Here is a 17,164-nt window from a genome sequence, read left to right as displayed (position 1 = left end):
TGACAGTAGGCGCAGTTTTCATCCTAGGTTTGTGTGTGGTCGTGTTTAGGAATTCTTATAAAGGAGTCATTGTCTGATTAGATTTGTTTAATCCGAACAAATTGAAGAATAACATGAGGCTGTGATGCTTACCAAGTATAGCTAAGAAACCGAGATTTTTATGTATCGAGCTGCATCAAGGAAAGAAGTTAGAAGGTGCTCTAATATTTGACACATCACACACCCAGATATAACATTGCTTTAATTAATATATCCTTAATTGATATAAATATTCGTTATCGACTAAGATAACGAAATGCAGGCCATCAAGTGTGTGGTGGTTGGCGATGGGTATGTATTTTTATGTATTTTATCTATATACCAACGTCCTTTAGAAATAAGTACAATTCTTGGCAAGTAGTTCATTTTTATAAACAAACAAGCAAATTACTGTTAAAACTTTACCCCTCTTTTAATAAATAACCTTTGTATTGTATTGTTACATAGTTTCTTCGAAATTAAAGAGTTTAAAAGTCAAAGAACTACTTGCTTATTATGATTTGAAATTTTATAAAACTTATATTCATTTATATAATGTTTTGAATGAAGTCTTCAGTATTTATAAAGAATCTTCAGGTGTGCAGGGAAGAAATAAGTTTGTAATATTTTTTCAGTTGAATTTAAAATCATGGTTTCTTAACATTCTTTCTATTTTGTACAAAATATGCACAAATAACACATATACCTGTACCCTACACTTGTTTTAAATGTGTATTGACTTACGTTAGCCCTAAATTTACCTCTTATCTACAAGCTAAGCTTAAACTTATTAATAGTACAGCTCAATCTTTAGTTAAAGTCAGCTGGACCTGGATTTTATAAACATATTTATGGATTTATATAATAATATATATTCAAAGGAATTATATTATTGAACTCCCAATTATATTTTTCTTAAGAATCTGTCATAACTAATGATTTATACTACTAGATTGTTGCTAATACTGAAGTATTAGCTAAATAGTTGTATGGTTCTAACAAGATCAACTTGTTGAATATGATATTTGGAAATAGAAGCCATTTACTTCTGTGTGTGGTCTGATATGTTTCGTTTTTCCATGAATATACAGAATATGAATATGAGCCTGTATTATGGTAAAGTTTCCTTTCAGTTTTTCTTCTATTCCCTTAAAATTTTATGATAAGTGAAGCCAGAAAATAAACACAATTCACATGCTTTGTATGTCTTCAGTGCCCTAAAAGACTTTTAAAATATGTTTAAATACTGATAATTCTACATATTGATGAATAACATGTAGCTATATTATATTTTTGTCTATTGTTTTTTATACCTATACCAATGATTCTGTATCTTATTTCAGTTTTTTTTCGTTACTTGATGATTTCTTTTTCTTGATTTCAAGTTGTGCATAGTTTGTGATTGTCTTTTTTCTTCTGAATGTTCTGTATTTTCATTCTGTGTTGTTTTGTTGACAAATCTAGTAATAAAAAGGTTCTGAAACTGTTTTCTTGTGGCATATGTCACATTAAATAATATGTTTTTATGGGATTAAGCCACAAGTGATTTTAATGAAAATCATATTTTTATTATTAAAAGATTATTTTAATATTTCTCCGGAAATATATAACCAACAAAGTTTTTAGTGGGTTGTTTTTATTTCCAAATTGACATTTCACTTACTTGGCTTCGATCCTTTAGGCAATTGCCTACTTTTAGATGAAAAAATTTGAGGGTGGTGTTTGGATATCAAATTGAAACGGTTTTGTGTGTTTTTTGTTGTAGTATTTGTTTGTGTGTTATGGGTTTGTGTAATGTGTGATTATGTGGTTGTATGTTTGTGTATTGTGTGTTGCATATATCTTTTTCTTCTTCTTCTTTTTATATAGACATGACTCTGTCTGTTTTTCAATGTGCCTCCAGTAAGTTGTCATTCCATTGTTTGCGTGGTCTTCCTACTGATCGTCTTCCTATTGGGGAACCGTCTCTTGCCGTCTTTACTACTCTATTTGTTGTCATTCGGCGTTTATGATAGTTCCATTCTACTCTTGTATTTCTTACCCAGTTTTTGATGTTCTCCCCCTTGCATCTATGTCGTATATCTGTACTTCTAGCTCTGTCCCATAGTGTCTTACCTGTTGTGATTGCGGGTACCTGGGGGTGATTGCGGGGTGGATTGAGTAGCTCTGCGGTTACTACAGCTGGTCCCAAGCCCGGATAAAATGTGGAGGGTGATTGGCAAGGTTAGCAACCTACCAATCGTAAAAACAAATACTGCTCAAAGAAACAATGTGTTGTATATATAATGTTTATAATTGTAGATATGTCTCCTACTTGAATTTTGTTGTGTTTAATGTTCTAGAAGTCATGAATTGAAAGTTTCCAGCCATATAACTATAAGGTTCTTCTTTTCCTATTTTTATATTGAAGGTTCTAGAGTTATATAATTTTTTTGAGCTTAATTAATTCTTTTAATTGGATGGTGTTATGCAAAAAGCAGTTAAACCACAAAATATTAAAAATTGAGTTATCCTAATCACATAATAGATTATATTGTTATTTCAAATATGCAAAAATGATTTATGCCACATCAGTATTTAAAGGTGTGATATAGTTGAAATTTTAACCAACAATCTCTGAATATTCAACTTTTTGCAATTAAACCATCAATTCAAACTAAAAACTACTCAATGCACAGTCAGCTGTTTCAAGTAAACACTTAATCCTGTATCAACCCTAGTATATTATATCTTCTATTATTTGGTTAATAGTTTTTATATTATTAAACTTAATCTATTAAAAAGATCTTAAACCAGGTGGAAAGTGGTAGTACCTTCCTAATAATAAAAAGGTAAGGCATTTTATTTACTGTACATTAAACTGAACATGAGCTGGGAGAGGAACCCAAGAGATGGGATCCTGTTTAAGGAACTATGTAAAAGATTGTATTAATCCACCTGTTAAAAACTTGGTTCTGTGGTCAGAGTGTAGAAGTGGTCAAAACTGCAGTATTAATCTAGTACTTTTAATGATGTACACATTCTTCTTCTTCTTCAAGTGCCCTGTCCGTTGCGAACGTTGGCTATTAACATGGCAATTCTGATCTTGTTTGCGGCGCTTCTGAATAGTTCGACCGATGTGAGCCCGAACCACTTCCTCAGATTTTGAAGCCACGCGTGTCTTCTCCTGCCTGGCCCTCGCTTACTGTCTATTTTTCCCTGGATACACATGATGTACACATTGCATAACCATAAATCTCTCGAGACTATCACTTGACGATTGTTACTATCAGGACATACCTTTCTGCCCAATGATTTAGAATTTGGAGATGTTAAGCATTCTTTAAAAATTCAACAGCGCTTATACACAAATGTAGACTACATTAATGTTACAAAAGAATGTAGGAGAAAAAACAAACTTGTTGGTAACAAAATAAAAAGAAGAGAAATGGTTTCAGTTGACAAACTATTGGAATGTATCATAGACTCAGGATATAGGAAAGTTGACTCAGAGAAAGTGAAAGTAAATTGGCGCAAAACTCATGAAATCAAATGTTTTAAATAGTGTGTCTTTCTTGCTCTATATGAAATCAGATACAACAGAAGAAAACATACAGATAGTAGACATAGAAAAAAAAAGGTTGACTACAGAAATCATTCAAAGATTAGTTGGATCAGCATTTATGGCCAACATGTAAACCACTATCCAAAGAAAAAATTAAAGATTTCAAAGAAATATTTAAGCTAGTACCACAAAATCTAAAACCATTTTATAATTTCTTAAGAACAGTGGGACTTTATGGTTGGTGGTTTTCAAGTAGAAAATATGGACTTTAATGAATAGAAATAAAATTATTTGAAACACAATATTAAAATTTTTAATTCAGTATCTATTATCAAACATTTTGTCCTATATTTTGTATTAAAAAAACATGTTTTATTAATTAGTATGTGGGTTACTATGTTTAAAAAAAAAACTTACTTTTTTGTATAACCTAAAAAGCAAAACGGAGTTATCAAACATTTTATTTTTGTTGCACAGAAATAATTGGTATTTTTTTTTAAATTGTGTTGAAGAAGTAATTCCACATTGTACTGATATAATGGTATATTACAGGTATACTATAATAAAACATGTAATTGGCAGCATATTATAGATTTTAAAGCTATTTATCTCAGAAAATCAGATTCGTATGGTTTGACTCTTTTTTTATGTAACACCATTCAATTCATCTATTGTAAATATTTGACCAATTTAAAATTTTTTTTTATGCAATCAAATTATATCAAAACTCTTTTTTGTGTAGATTTTTTAGCTTTTTCTCATTTTTTCATAATGAGTCATTTGATTTAAAATAAATTAAATATATCTATCACAATTTAATTATTTTTGTAATGTTTGCTATAACAAATTTTATAGCCATGCATTTAAGGTGTATCTCTCTGAAGTTTGTTTCTATTATCATCATAAAACACCAGGTAGAATCATAGGATAAATAGAAACTGTTGTAATTCATTGTAACATCAAATAAACACTGTTGGCATGGTGTTATGTACTAAAAATAACTATCAACTTGCGGGTTATATGTGCATTTTTTAAATCTATGCCAAAACTTGAAAACATGATTGAAAATGTGACATCAGAAATATATAATTATGTCTAAAATATCTATTGTATGTAATCAGAGCCTTAAATAGTTAAAAAATAGTGTATTATAATAAATAAATGATGGGTTTATATATTTAAGCTTCCTTCTTTGATTTATTAATAGAACAGTGATATCATTGTTTCCTTTTTATAGTCTTGTATATGTTTTTATATAGTTTTTATTTATTTTTGTGTTAAGGAGACCAGGGTTCCACCCACCTATAGGAAAATACTTGCAAAAAGCTTCCTATGTTCACACATAATTTATACTTCCATAATTTAACTACTGAAACTTGTATATATTGAGATCGTTATTCACATAAAAAAAGGTTTAAAGTTTTAAAAATTTGCCTTCACTCCTCAATTTTCGAATTTCCATTAAATATTGCCTCCTCCAATAAATAATTTCTTTTTTCTCTATCAGTGCAGATTTTCTATTGTTATTCTCATAAATGAGCGTTTCCGAATGCCGTCAAAAAAGTCACTACATTTCCTGGGGCAGATATTGGATCTGATCATCAACCACTTGTAGCAGATATTAAACTAAGGTTAAAATGAATTCAGCAACAAAAACCAAAAAGCAATGTACTTAACTTTGACGATATAAACATAAAACATAACACTAAAAAAGAATTTAACAATAGAATAAAAACCCCGGAATCCCCGGGGAAACGGGGAACTACTTAATGTGATTAGATATGCAGACGATACAGTAATTCTCTCAGATAATATTGAAGATCTCCAAATTCTGCTTGATCGTATTCACGAGGTAGGAGCGGAAATGGGCATTAAAATAAACTAAATAAACTAAACTTGGTTTAGTCGTGACCCATCACGATGCAAAGCTTCAATTAAACGGAGTCCAAGTTGAGAAAGTTCACAAAATGACATAATTGGGAACTGTGATAACGAACCAACTAGATCCAGACATAGAAATAAAACATAGAATAGCAATGACTAAAACTACTTTTATGAAAATGAAGTCATTTCTTTGCAATAATCATCTCAGTTTAGAACTAAGACAAAGAATGGTTAAGTGCTATGTTTGGTCCGTACTTTTGTATAGTGCAGAACTGTGGACGCTAAAAGTATCGATCATGAACAAAATTTAAGCATTGGAAATGTGGGTTCATAGACAAATGCTAAAGATACCTTGGACAACAAGGAAAACTAATGAAGAAGTATTAAGGAGCGTCAACAAAGATAGAGAACTAATAAAGACTGTTAAACATCGAAAAATGTCTTATCTGGGACATATAGTAAGGGGAAGTCGATATAAAATATTACAACTGATCCTTAAAGGCAAAATAGAGGACCGTAGAGGTGTAGGAAGAAAACAAGTTTCTTGGTTAAAATACATTCGTGAATGGACTCAGATATCAAATGCAGGACAATTATTCCATATTGCAGAAGATCCAGAAGCCTTCGCAATGGTGATCGCCAATGTCGGATAATTCTGATATGGCACGCGAAGAAGAAGATTCTCATAAACGAATCCTAAATCATCCCTTCGATATCAAACACCAAAGCCCCCATCGTCGTATTACAAATTAATACAAAAGGTAATGGTAATAATAGGAAAAGTCGTAAATTGTGCATTGGGCAAAGTCATTTCGCTCCTAAAAATTAACCAATCCACATTTTCACATGAAACAAAAAACATAATACTTAGAAGACATGGTTGCAACCGAAAAACAAGGTTTTACGAAAATCCGCTAACGGAATTATTCCACAGGATGTTTCAAAGTTAGGATAACAAACCACCTTTCGATTAACCCCGTATAATAAGTCAAATAAAAAATTTTATTAACACACTCACTATACTAAATTAAAATTTATAAATTTTTATACATTGTGCTAAACAAATCATCAAAATAGGGCTAAAAATAAAAAAACTGAAATACTTTGAATTTGACCAAAATTTTCTCCCTTGCGTTTTTTTTGCGTCTGAGTGCATATTGTTTCTAATAAAATCTGATTTTCAATATTCGAATTCATAACATCATTACGAGTTTCCGTTTTAATTTTCGAAATAAAATTTGTTTTGTCCAGTTTCGTAAACCGACATTTACGTGAAATTTCCTATGGTTGTCGTATTTCCTTCTTATCACGATAAACACTATGACTAATCAGTGATTAAATAAATCACCGCATTAAAGGACGGATGATTAACGTTCGAAATTAAACTATAAGTTAACAATATAAGGCATGTTCGTCTTAAATGACTCACGTTAATTCAAGAAAGAATTAGATTGCAGCCTACACCGTTTTGATTTTTATTAGAGAATTTGAACTAGGATATATATTTTTTATTTTAAGAATATGTCACATCAACAGCTACTACATAATAGAGGATGTATTGAAAAATTCTTAGAAGCAAACAAAATTTGAATGCCCAACTATTTTATTATTTACTTTATTTTATTATACTTTCATATTAATGGAATAAATTTATTATAACGAAATTGCAAGGTGCTCTACAAATCAGGCGTTGACTTCTCTTTCTTGGATTAAAATTGTGATCTCTGTGATTTTCCAGGTTTGATTGGGCGTTGGATAACTTTTTACAAAAATCATTGTTTTGACAATGTTTCTGCCAGATCTCACTTGCAATACGCAAGTCAGATTTTTGAAGCGATACTTAGTGACGTTGTATTACTTTTTTCTCTACAGTAAAATGCTGCGGCGAGCGTCACAAGACGGCATCGTCACGGGTAGCGTCATAGAATAGCGGTTCTTGAGATCGATTCACTACTCTCATCACATATTTACTCTAAGAAGGTGTAAATTAAAAACTTCATGAACAACAACTAATGAAATATATTTATTTATTTGTCAACGAGCAATTGCCCAATTTAAATACAATATTATAATACTAAAATATAAAATTTGCAAACTCTTAATGTACTACATGTTAATCCAAAGAGGTCCTCGATTTGTTCTTCTTCATGCTGAATTCAATAACATTCGATATACTGACGATACGGCAAGAACAGCGGAAGATCTACAACATCTAGTTGAAAGAACGAATGAGATATGTAATAACTACGGCATATGGATGAACGTCAAAAAAACCAAATATATGACCTTCAGTAAGAATCTAATACATGACACTAGTATCGCAATAAACGGTACCCAACTCGAAAAAGTAAGCGAATACAAATACTTGGGAACCCTCTTCAATGAAACAGGTGACCAAAATCACGAGATAAAAAGACGTATTGAAATTGCCAGGTCTACTTGTATAAAAATGAAAAAAATATTTTGTAATCGTGATATTAGTATTCAGCTACGAACTAGAATGTTAAAATTCTATGTATTCAGTACTTTGCTTTACGGTGTTGAGGCATGGACTCTTAAACAGAGGAATGTTAAAATTCTTGAAAGCTTTGAGATGTGGTGCTACCGCCGGTTGCTAAAAATAAGTTGGGTGAATAAAATTTCAAATGAAGAGGTAATACGCGGAATAAATAACGATCCAGAAGTTATACTGAATATAAAAAAGAGAAAACTTGAATACTTAGACCACCTGATGAGAGGACAAAAGTACACATTCCTACAAAATATAATGCAAGGAAAAATCCAAGGACGCCGAAAACCAGGCCGTAGAGGAATGTCGTGGATGAGAAATTTAAGAGAGTGGTTTGGCTGTATCACTAACGAATTATTCAAAACAGCAGTAAATAAAATTAGAATCGCCCTAATGATATCCAATCTCCGATAGGAGAGGCATTCAAAGAAGAAGAAGATGCTGAAAAGCGACACTGGTTTTGTAGCATGGGCCGAATTAACTTTCTTTGTCAAGAGGGGAACCGCTGATTACCACGATGGAATGCACTGGGATCTATATGAAGAATGGTTTGAGAAGACATTAATTCCGAACTTGTCTTTGATTTCCCGACAAAATTGTGGAACAAAAGGCAAATCAAGGATTGGCTGATGGAAAAGAACATTTACACACATTAGACATGAGAAGTAATCCAAGTGAGATCTCACTAGTGCAGTATAATAATTTAATGGAAGGGATACTCATAAATCTTTAGCACAGCGTGTGATAAAGCCCAGCATTTGAAGTGACTTTGAAAGAGTCATCGATATGTGCGGTATGAATGATAAAGTGGAATCAAGGACAACACCTAAATCTTTAACTTGGGTTACAGACTCTAAAGGACAATCTTTTATAGTGTAAATTTGGTTAGTGGGGTTTCTGTTAATGACTAAAGACCATTAACTAACACTTTTTCACATTGGCTCAAATGGTTCAAATCGTGGTAATCATAGATATTCCTCCAAAGATTCCAAAATAAAATCAGTGAAAGTCAATAGATTAAGCTCAGTTGACCAGTGACGAATAAATCCAAATTGTTGGTCTATAAAATAGCATTTTAGCTAGCACTTAACCCGTAACTGCTACCGACAGGGTCAGCGTGACCCATCAATAGTTTTAAACCGCCCTACCCATTTAAGTTTGATAGTGGGGGAGCTGTCTGTCCACCTATTCTCTGGCCAGTTAGTATTTTATAAAAAGGCAAAGTGAGCAGTTTTGTTGATCGTGTCAAATTCGAAATAATTACGTAGTTGGGTCACGGTGACCCGTCTATAGTATTTAAGTAACATAATATTTTTTGGTTATAAAGGTATGTACCTATTTTTATTATTATATATATATATATATATATATATATATATATATATATATATATATATATATATATATATATATATATATATATTTTATTATGTTAACGGCTTGAATAATTTAAATATTTATATCATTTGCTTAATACACATTTTTTGTTTTAGATAAAATGGCTTCTTCAAGTAAGCATTTAACTTTGTCTGAGATGGAAGACATTCTAAACAGTGAAGAGTTTTGGAAAGATTTGGAAGATGCCGATGAAACGGCAGATACTCTCTAAGAAGTAGAAAATAAGGAGCAAGCTGCACACAAATTATTTAACTATTCAGCTGAAAGTGACAGCGATGAAATAGACAATGAAATTTACAGTGAACACGACTCTGATAGTGAATTTGAGGTTAAACTATTGCATGAAAACACCTTAGACAGAGATGATGCCACGAATAACGCTTCAAGTAACAAAACAGCTACTTTGAACATTTCAAAATTAGCTTGGTATGGAAAAGATTCTACAAAATGGGCAAAACAATCGCCAAAGTCTCATATCTCAAATCGCCAGGTCCAAAGTAAAATCTCATAACCTTATAAGAGTTTTACCAGGACTGAAAGGTTCTACCCGTCAGAATCCACCACTGTGTCCTAAAGAAGCTTGGAATTAATAACTGATGACATGTTGGAAATTATTGTTGAACATACCAACACAAGAATTGACTTAGTATCCTCAAATTACGCTACATTCAAACGACGTAAAAACTCTCTCTCAAAATTTGCCCCAACTTTCATTGAAAGAACAGATAAAATTGAGATAGAAGCTTTTATTGGACTTTTATTTATGCAAGGTATATTTAAGTCTAACCATGAAGATTTAAAATCATTATGGGCAACAGATGGTACAGGGAGAGATTTGTTTAGATGTTCGATGTCACTTGCACGATTCTTATTTTTGCTAAGCTGTTTAAGATTCGACAATCATCTTACAAGGTCTGAAAGAGTGAAAAATAATAAATTGGCAGCTATATCCAACCTATTTGAAACTTTTGTAAAAAACTCCCAACAGAACTATGTTCCAGGTCCTCACATAACAGTAGATGAAATGCTGGTACCATTCAGGGGAAGGTGTGCATTTAGAATGTACATACCTAATAAACCTGCGAAATATGGTATAAAAGTGCAGATCTTAGCCGATTCCCAAACACACTACATGTATAACGCGGAGGTCTATACAGGAAAAATTCTCCAACAGAAACAAAAATCGCTATTTTCACATCCAACTGAGGTTGTTCTTCGAATGATAAAATGTATTGAAAATTCCAACCGTAATGTCACTGGAGATAACTGGTACACATCAATGGAATTAACCAACGAGTTAAGAAAACGAGGAATTACATATGTAGGTACAGTGAAGAAAAATAAAAGAATGATTCCTCCAGAATTTATGGCCGACAGAAAGAGACCTGCTAGTTCTTCAGAGTTCGGATTTACATCAGACAATACTCTGGTATCATATGTCCCAAAAAAGGGAAAAACTGTTGTTTTAATATCATCAATGCATCACGACAGTACTGTTGATCAGAGCACTGGGAAACCCGAAATAATTATGTTTTATAACCAAACCAAAGCAGGTGTAGATGCTTTGGACGAAAAATGTGCAGCATATTCCACTTCTCGAAGGACCCGTCGATGGCCTATGGCAATTTTTCACTGTATTTTAAATGTGTCTGGTGTAAACAGCCGAATAATATACCAGTTTTCCCGAGGAAAAGAAATATCCCGTTACAATTTTTTAAAAGAACTAGGCATTGCACTGTACACGCCACATATGAAGAAAATACTTTACAACGTAAATGTACCCCGGAAACTTCGATGTCTCGCAGCGAATATCCTTGGAGTAGATATAGATGACACACCTGCACCATTGCCAATACAGAATATATCTAAAAGGAAGAGATGCGCAATTTGTCCCGGAAAAAAAGACCGGAAAACAAATACATACTGTTTTGTGTGCAAATTACCGATATGTTTACAATGTGCTCTAAAAATATGCCCAAATTGTAAATAGGAATTTATTTTACATTAAATTAGTTTACCGTTATATAAAAAAGTGTTTATGACTTAAAATAAATGTATTAGCTAATGTTTTTTCTTTATTTCAGAATTTTAAAACTGGGTCACAGTGACCCGTCAATAGCAGCTGCGAGATAACTTTTTGTCGGTAGCAGTTACGGGTTAAATAGCCACAAACAAGGCTCTCGAATACTTTTGGAATACAACTAAGTATACTGATGAGTCTATAATTGTTAACCTTAGAGTCATCTCCAGGCTTATATATGGGAGTAATAAACCTTTTTTTCCAACAGGCTGGAAATATCCCACTCTTTAATGAAAGATTAAAAATTTGATAGTATAGACATTAAATGAGCCATTAAAATATTCGATTCGTATCGATTGTCAATTTGTAAACAATTTTTTGTTCAATTTTTTATTTTTTTAGTAATATTTGAGGTACTTTTTATTGTAAAATTTTGTCATAATACTAAAAACACCTATCATTTGCCTGGAGGGATCAGTGTCATGAGAAAAATCTTATTTTCCTGGACTAATATATTCGGTAACGTCATAGGCAACTTTTTTATTGCAATAATATTTTATCTAACACATAATTTTTCTTTCAGTGCCGTCGGTAAAACATGTCTTTTAATCAGTTACACAACCAATGCGTTTCCCGGCGAATACATCCCGACGGTTTTCGACAACTACTCAGCCAATGTTATGGTCGACGGAAAACCTATAAATCTAGGTCTATGGGATACGGCAGGTCAAGAAGATTATGACAGACTGCGACCTCTATCCTACCCTCAAACCGATGTATTTTTAATATGCTTCTCTCTTGTCAATCCGGCTTCTTTCGAGAACGTTAGAGCCAAGGTAAGTGCAATCGGTAATCGTTTACGAGGTTAAGATTCTCTCTAAGTTAAGTTTCTTACCGGGTCTAGTAACTTTCATCCTACTCAAAAAGTTTTTTTAGTATTGAAGGAGTTCTTGTTATTAAAAATTCGTATATAGGAAAAAAGAATTATATAACAAATCATTGAGTGTAAAAGCTTTTATAATTATTAAGGAATGAAATTTGCACTAAAATCGTACATATATCAGCTTTTTTCTAATCCTAGTTAATTTGATTGTGGATTTCCAAAAATTTCTAGAGATTCTAGACATACTCAAAATTTCCCAGAGGTCTCTAAAATATTCCAAGCTGCCATAAATTCCTACAAAGTCGCCAAGTCGCCTTAAAGTCATGTAGAGCTTCCTAAAATATTCCAGAAGAGTCAATGAATAATCCTAAAGTACACCAGATGCCAAGATTTACTTACAGTTTTCCAGAGGCCTCTAAAACATTTCAAGCTGGCATAAATTCCTACAAGGCTGTCTAAAACATTCCTAGCTGCCTTAAAGTGCTGCAGAGCTTCCTAAAACATTCTAAAAGAGCTCATGAATAATCCTAAAGTACTCCAGATGCCAACATTTACGTACAGTTTTCCACATGCCACTAAAATATTCTAAGCCGGCATAAATTCGTACAAAGCTTTCTAAAACATTCCTAGCTGCCTTAAAGTGCTGCAGAGCTTCCTAAAACATTCTAAAAGAGTCCATGACTAATCCTGAAGTACTCCAGATGCCAACATTTACGTACAATTTTCCACAGGCCTCTAAAACATTCAAAGTTGACATAAATTCCTATAAAGCTTTTTAAGACATTCCTAGCTGCCTTAAAGTGCTGCAAAGCTTTCTAAAACATTCTAAAAGAGTCCATGACTAATCCTAAAGTACTCCAGATGCCAACATTTACGTACAATTTTCCACAGGCCTCTAAAACATTCAAAGTTGACATAAATTCCTATAAAGCTTTTTAAGACATTCCAAGCTGCCTTAAAGTGCTGCAGAGCTTCCTAAAACATTCCAGGATAGTCAATGAATAATCCCAAATTATTCCAGATGCCTCTAAAACATTCCAAGCTGCCTTTAAGTCTTATAGAGTTTCTTGAAACATTTCAAAATAGACAATGAATAACTTTAAATTGCTCTGAAGTACTCCATATACCAGATACTGAAGTACTCCATATACCAGATACTGAAGTATTTGTATTGTTTACAAACTAAAAACGTCGCTGAGAACTTGTGGATGATTCAGATGTTTTAACTCAATCATTGTTCAAATGTTGAAGTCTTTATTTAGACAGATGTTACTTTTATAAAGACATTTGCGAAGAAATAAATTCTCCACGAAATATATTTTGTTAATTTAGATCTTGTAACATGTACGATAACATTTCTTGTACTTTTATAGTGGTATCCGGAAGTACGACACCACTGCCCTAATACGCCTATTATCTTAGTTGGCACAAAATTGGATTTGCGAGATGATCGAGTAACTATCGAAAAGTTGAAGGATAAAAAACTGTCACCTATAACATATCCACAAGTAAGTATTTTTTACTATTTACAATATTATTTACGTATTGAAGTAAAGTGCAAACACTAACAAAAAATCTGAGTCAGTTAGCTTTAGATTCTATAAATGGCTTTTATACAGGTTTTTCTATAATTAATTGGGCATTACTTAAGTATAATAAACATATATTAACATTATCAATAACAGTTTTCATTTTTATCTTGATGTTACATGTTCTTTGAACTTTTTAATGAATGTCCAATTAAGTAGGGGACACCCTGTATACTATTTTTATAATTTTTGAGTTTCTTTATAGTTCCTAAATTGTAGTTTGTTTTTTTCCCTGCTTTATAAGTTTTTTCGATCATTTTAGAAATGTTTATGAATTTATGAGAAGCACTTCTGAATTTCTCATTAGTTTTTTCAAAAAAATTTTTCCAATTTTTCTGGAGTGAAATATAAACCAAAAGATAATAGAAAAAAAATGTTGACACTTCAATCGCTTTATCCTGATGCCACCCATCACTTTTTTAGGTAATGGTCAATTATTTATGGGACACCCTGTATATTCTTCTTCTTAGAGTGCCATATCCCTACGGAACGTCGGCGGCTACCATGCTTATAATATTTTTATACTGATCTCGGTCTTGCGCTACGTGTAGCAATTGGTCCGCTGTCAAACCTGTCCACTGCCGCAAATTCCTCAACCAAGAGAGTTTCTTCCGTTCTATCCATTTCTTTCCTTCGATTTTACCGTTGAGAATTAGCCGAAGGAACTCATATCTTGGTCCTCTGATTATATGTCCAAGATATTCTAGTTTACGCCTCTTAATAATATTTAATAGAGTTCGTTGATGTCCCATTCTTCGAAGAACTTCTTCGTTTCTAGTTCTGCTTGTCCATGGAATTTTTAGTATCCTTCGATACAACCACATCTCAAACGCCTCGATTTTATTCATGATATCGGCGTTTAAAGTCCAAGTTTCACATCCATACAAAAGTACAGACCACACGTAACATCTTGTAAACTTTTCACGGATTTCCAAATTTAATGAGTTATTGGATAATAGAGGCTTGAATATTTGAAATGAGTTTCTTGCCTGTTCAATTCTACATCGAATTTCGAAGGATGGATCTAGATTTTGGGTAATCCAACATCCAAGGTATTTGAATCTCTGAACTCTCTGCAGTGGTTGTTGGTTTAATATCAGTTGGGTTGCGCCGATATCCACTTTACTGGTCACCATGTATTTAGTTTTATCGATATTTATCGACAGTCCCCAATTTGTGCATTCCATGTTAACTCTATTGATTAGCTCCTGCAGATCGTCGATGTTTTCAGCTAGAATCACAGTATCATCGGCGTACCGTATATTGTTAATTATTTCTCCTCCTATGATAATTCCTTTTTGATCTTTTAAAGCTTCCCTAAATAGATTCTCAGAATACTCTTTAAAGAGGGTGGGAGATAGTATACAGCCTTGTCTTACGCCTCGTTCAATACTGATTGGCTTTGATTCTCTGTTGTTGGTATTAATAATGGCTGTTTGGTTCCAGTAAAGTTTGGCAATAAGTTTGATGTCTTTCTCATCTAGTTGGATGCTCTGCAAGGCGGTAATTAGTCTGGTATGCTGAACGCGATCAAATGCCTTTTCAAAATCAATGAAGCACATATATACGGGTTTTCTTACCTCCCAACATCGTTGAAGGAGTGTTTGCATAGAAAATAGCGCTTCTCTAGTTCCAAGGCATCTCCCTGTATATTATTTGTTGTAATTCTATAGTTTTTTTTATCTTTTTTAGATTGTAGTTTTTCTAAAATGTTTATGAATTTTTCTTGGTTGCTTTTATAGTTTTTTTTATGTTAGAAATCTTTACGAATTTTTGGGCTCATTTCCCTGTTCTCATCGGTCTTTCCAAACACTTCTACCATCTTTCTAGAGTTAAATATAAACAAAAAATAACAAACAAATAATTTTGACACTTCAATCGCTTCATTTTGATGTCATCATTGTCATCTATCACTTTTTTTTAGATAATGGCCAATTAATTATGGGACACCCTGTATATTAATTTTATAATTCTTCAGCTTCTTTATAGTTTTTAGATTGTAATTTTTCTAAACTGTTTATGAATTTTTCTTCGTTGCTTTTAGAAGTTTTTTTTCAATCAATTTAGAAAGTTTTACGAATTTTTGGGACACATTTCCGTATTTATCATGGGGTTTTCTAAAAACTTCTACTAAATACCGAACACTCGCCTTAGAGAGTGTGATGGCGTAGTAATTTTATGAGTGTTTAAAATTTTTAAAACCGGTTTTCGCTAACAGTTTTAATTTGGGTTTTAATATTTTTAGGGTTTGGCGATGGCGAAAGAAATCAGTGCTGTAAAATATCTTGAATGTTCAGCTTTAACGCAAAAAGGTCTAAAGACAGTATTCGACGAAGCCATTCGGGCAGTACTCTGTCCAGTAATGCAGGTGAAACAGAAACGTAAATGTTCAATCTTGTAATTATAACAAAATATATAAATATTAAGCAAAAAAAGTGAAAATAAAAAATTGTTGTGTTAATTTTGAACCGCGTTGCATTGGAAAAATGTTGGGATATAGTAAATAACAATTTTTTACATGTGTTTTTGTACTTACATTTCAAAAACAGAATGTCAATGGGTTCAAAATTATTTAAAAAAAATTGTATACCGCAAAACTTTTTGGATTTCATTTCTGTGAAAAGTAAGCCGACCTAGTATAGTGTTAGTCGATGGATTCGAACATTACATCACTATTTCGTAACTAGAACACCAAAAACTACTGTTTTTTAAGTGTTCACAAAGTTTAGTTAACGAATAGTATTCATTGGATGGAATTTTTACGTCAGGCAAACAGAGGGATCATTTAAACAACGCATAGAAGAGCACAAGAGTTTATTACGACACAAATCCACTTTAGCACTTCACGTTACACACTAAAAATTTAGAAAACAATGGTTTTTGGTGTTTTATATATGCGGTGGCTTTATATACGCAGTGGAAAATTAGTTACGTGTAAAAAATCCACCTGTAGATTTCACAGAAAAATCTTCAAAGCTTTGTAGCATATTCCAAAAGCACAAAATAAAATAAAAACCGTGCATATATGTGATTATTTGTTTTTTTGAATGATTTTTAAGTATATTGCGAAGTTGTTTATAATTCTTTCTTGCATTTATCGGTCTGTCCGCTCTAACTGCCTCCTCGTTCTCCTAAAGCACACGTTAGACAGTTTTATTGATCGTTTACACTATAATCACATCGATTACATGTTCAATTTTATGCTGTCATGATCGTACAGCGTTCCTACTATTGCGAACAATACAGAGCTTCGTTTAGCAATAGCTTCATTAGAGGTACCAAGATCTTATAAGTCACGCCACACATATAACCTAATAAC

At 32.5% G+C, this 17,164-nt stretch overlaps 1 protein-coding gene across 1 annotated transcript; it reads left to right on the top strand.

Moving 5' to 3' along the window:
• The first annotated feature begins 20 nt into the window (after positions 1-20).
• Positions 21-16,299, top strand: LOC140440377 (ras-related protein Rac1). The gene is made up of 4 exons (XM_072530842.1): positions 21-330; positions 11,957-12,209; positions 13,630-13,764; positions 16,091-16,299. The coding sequence occupies exons 1-4, from the start codon at positions 296-298 to the stop codon at positions 16,244-16,246; spliced, it is 579 nt and encodes a 192-aa protein (XP_072386943.1). The 5' UTR covers positions 21-295; the 3' UTR covers positions 16,247-16,299.
• Positions 16,300-17,164: the final 865 nt, after the last annotated feature.

The sequence above is a fragment of the Diabrotica undecimpunctata genome, chromosome 4 (genome assembly GCF_040954645.1).
Source record: "Diabrotica undecimpunctata isolate CICGRU chromosome 4, icDiaUnde3, whole genome shotgun sequence".
Classification (NCBI taxonomy): Eukaryota; Metazoa; Arthropoda; class Insecta; order Coleoptera; family Chrysomelidae; genus Diabrotica; species Diabrotica undecimpunctata.
This window is presented reverse-complemented; position numbering and strand designations above follow the sequence as displayed.

What these genes read in the sequence shown, in the direction of transcription:
- LOC140440377 (XM_072530842.1), top strand. Translation starts at nt 296, where the DNA reads ATGCAGGCCATCAAGTGTGTGGTGGTTGGCGATGG. An exon ending in TGTGTGGTGGTTGGCGATGG is followed by an intron (nt 331 to 11,956) that starts GTATGTATTTTT and finishes TTTTTCTTTCAG; the next exon opens with TGCCGTCGGTAAAACATGTC. An exon ending in TCGAGAACGTTAGAGCCAAG is followed by an intron (nt 12,210 to 13,629) that starts GTAAGTGCAATC and finishes GTACTTTTATAG; the next exon opens with TGGTATCCGGAAGTACGACA.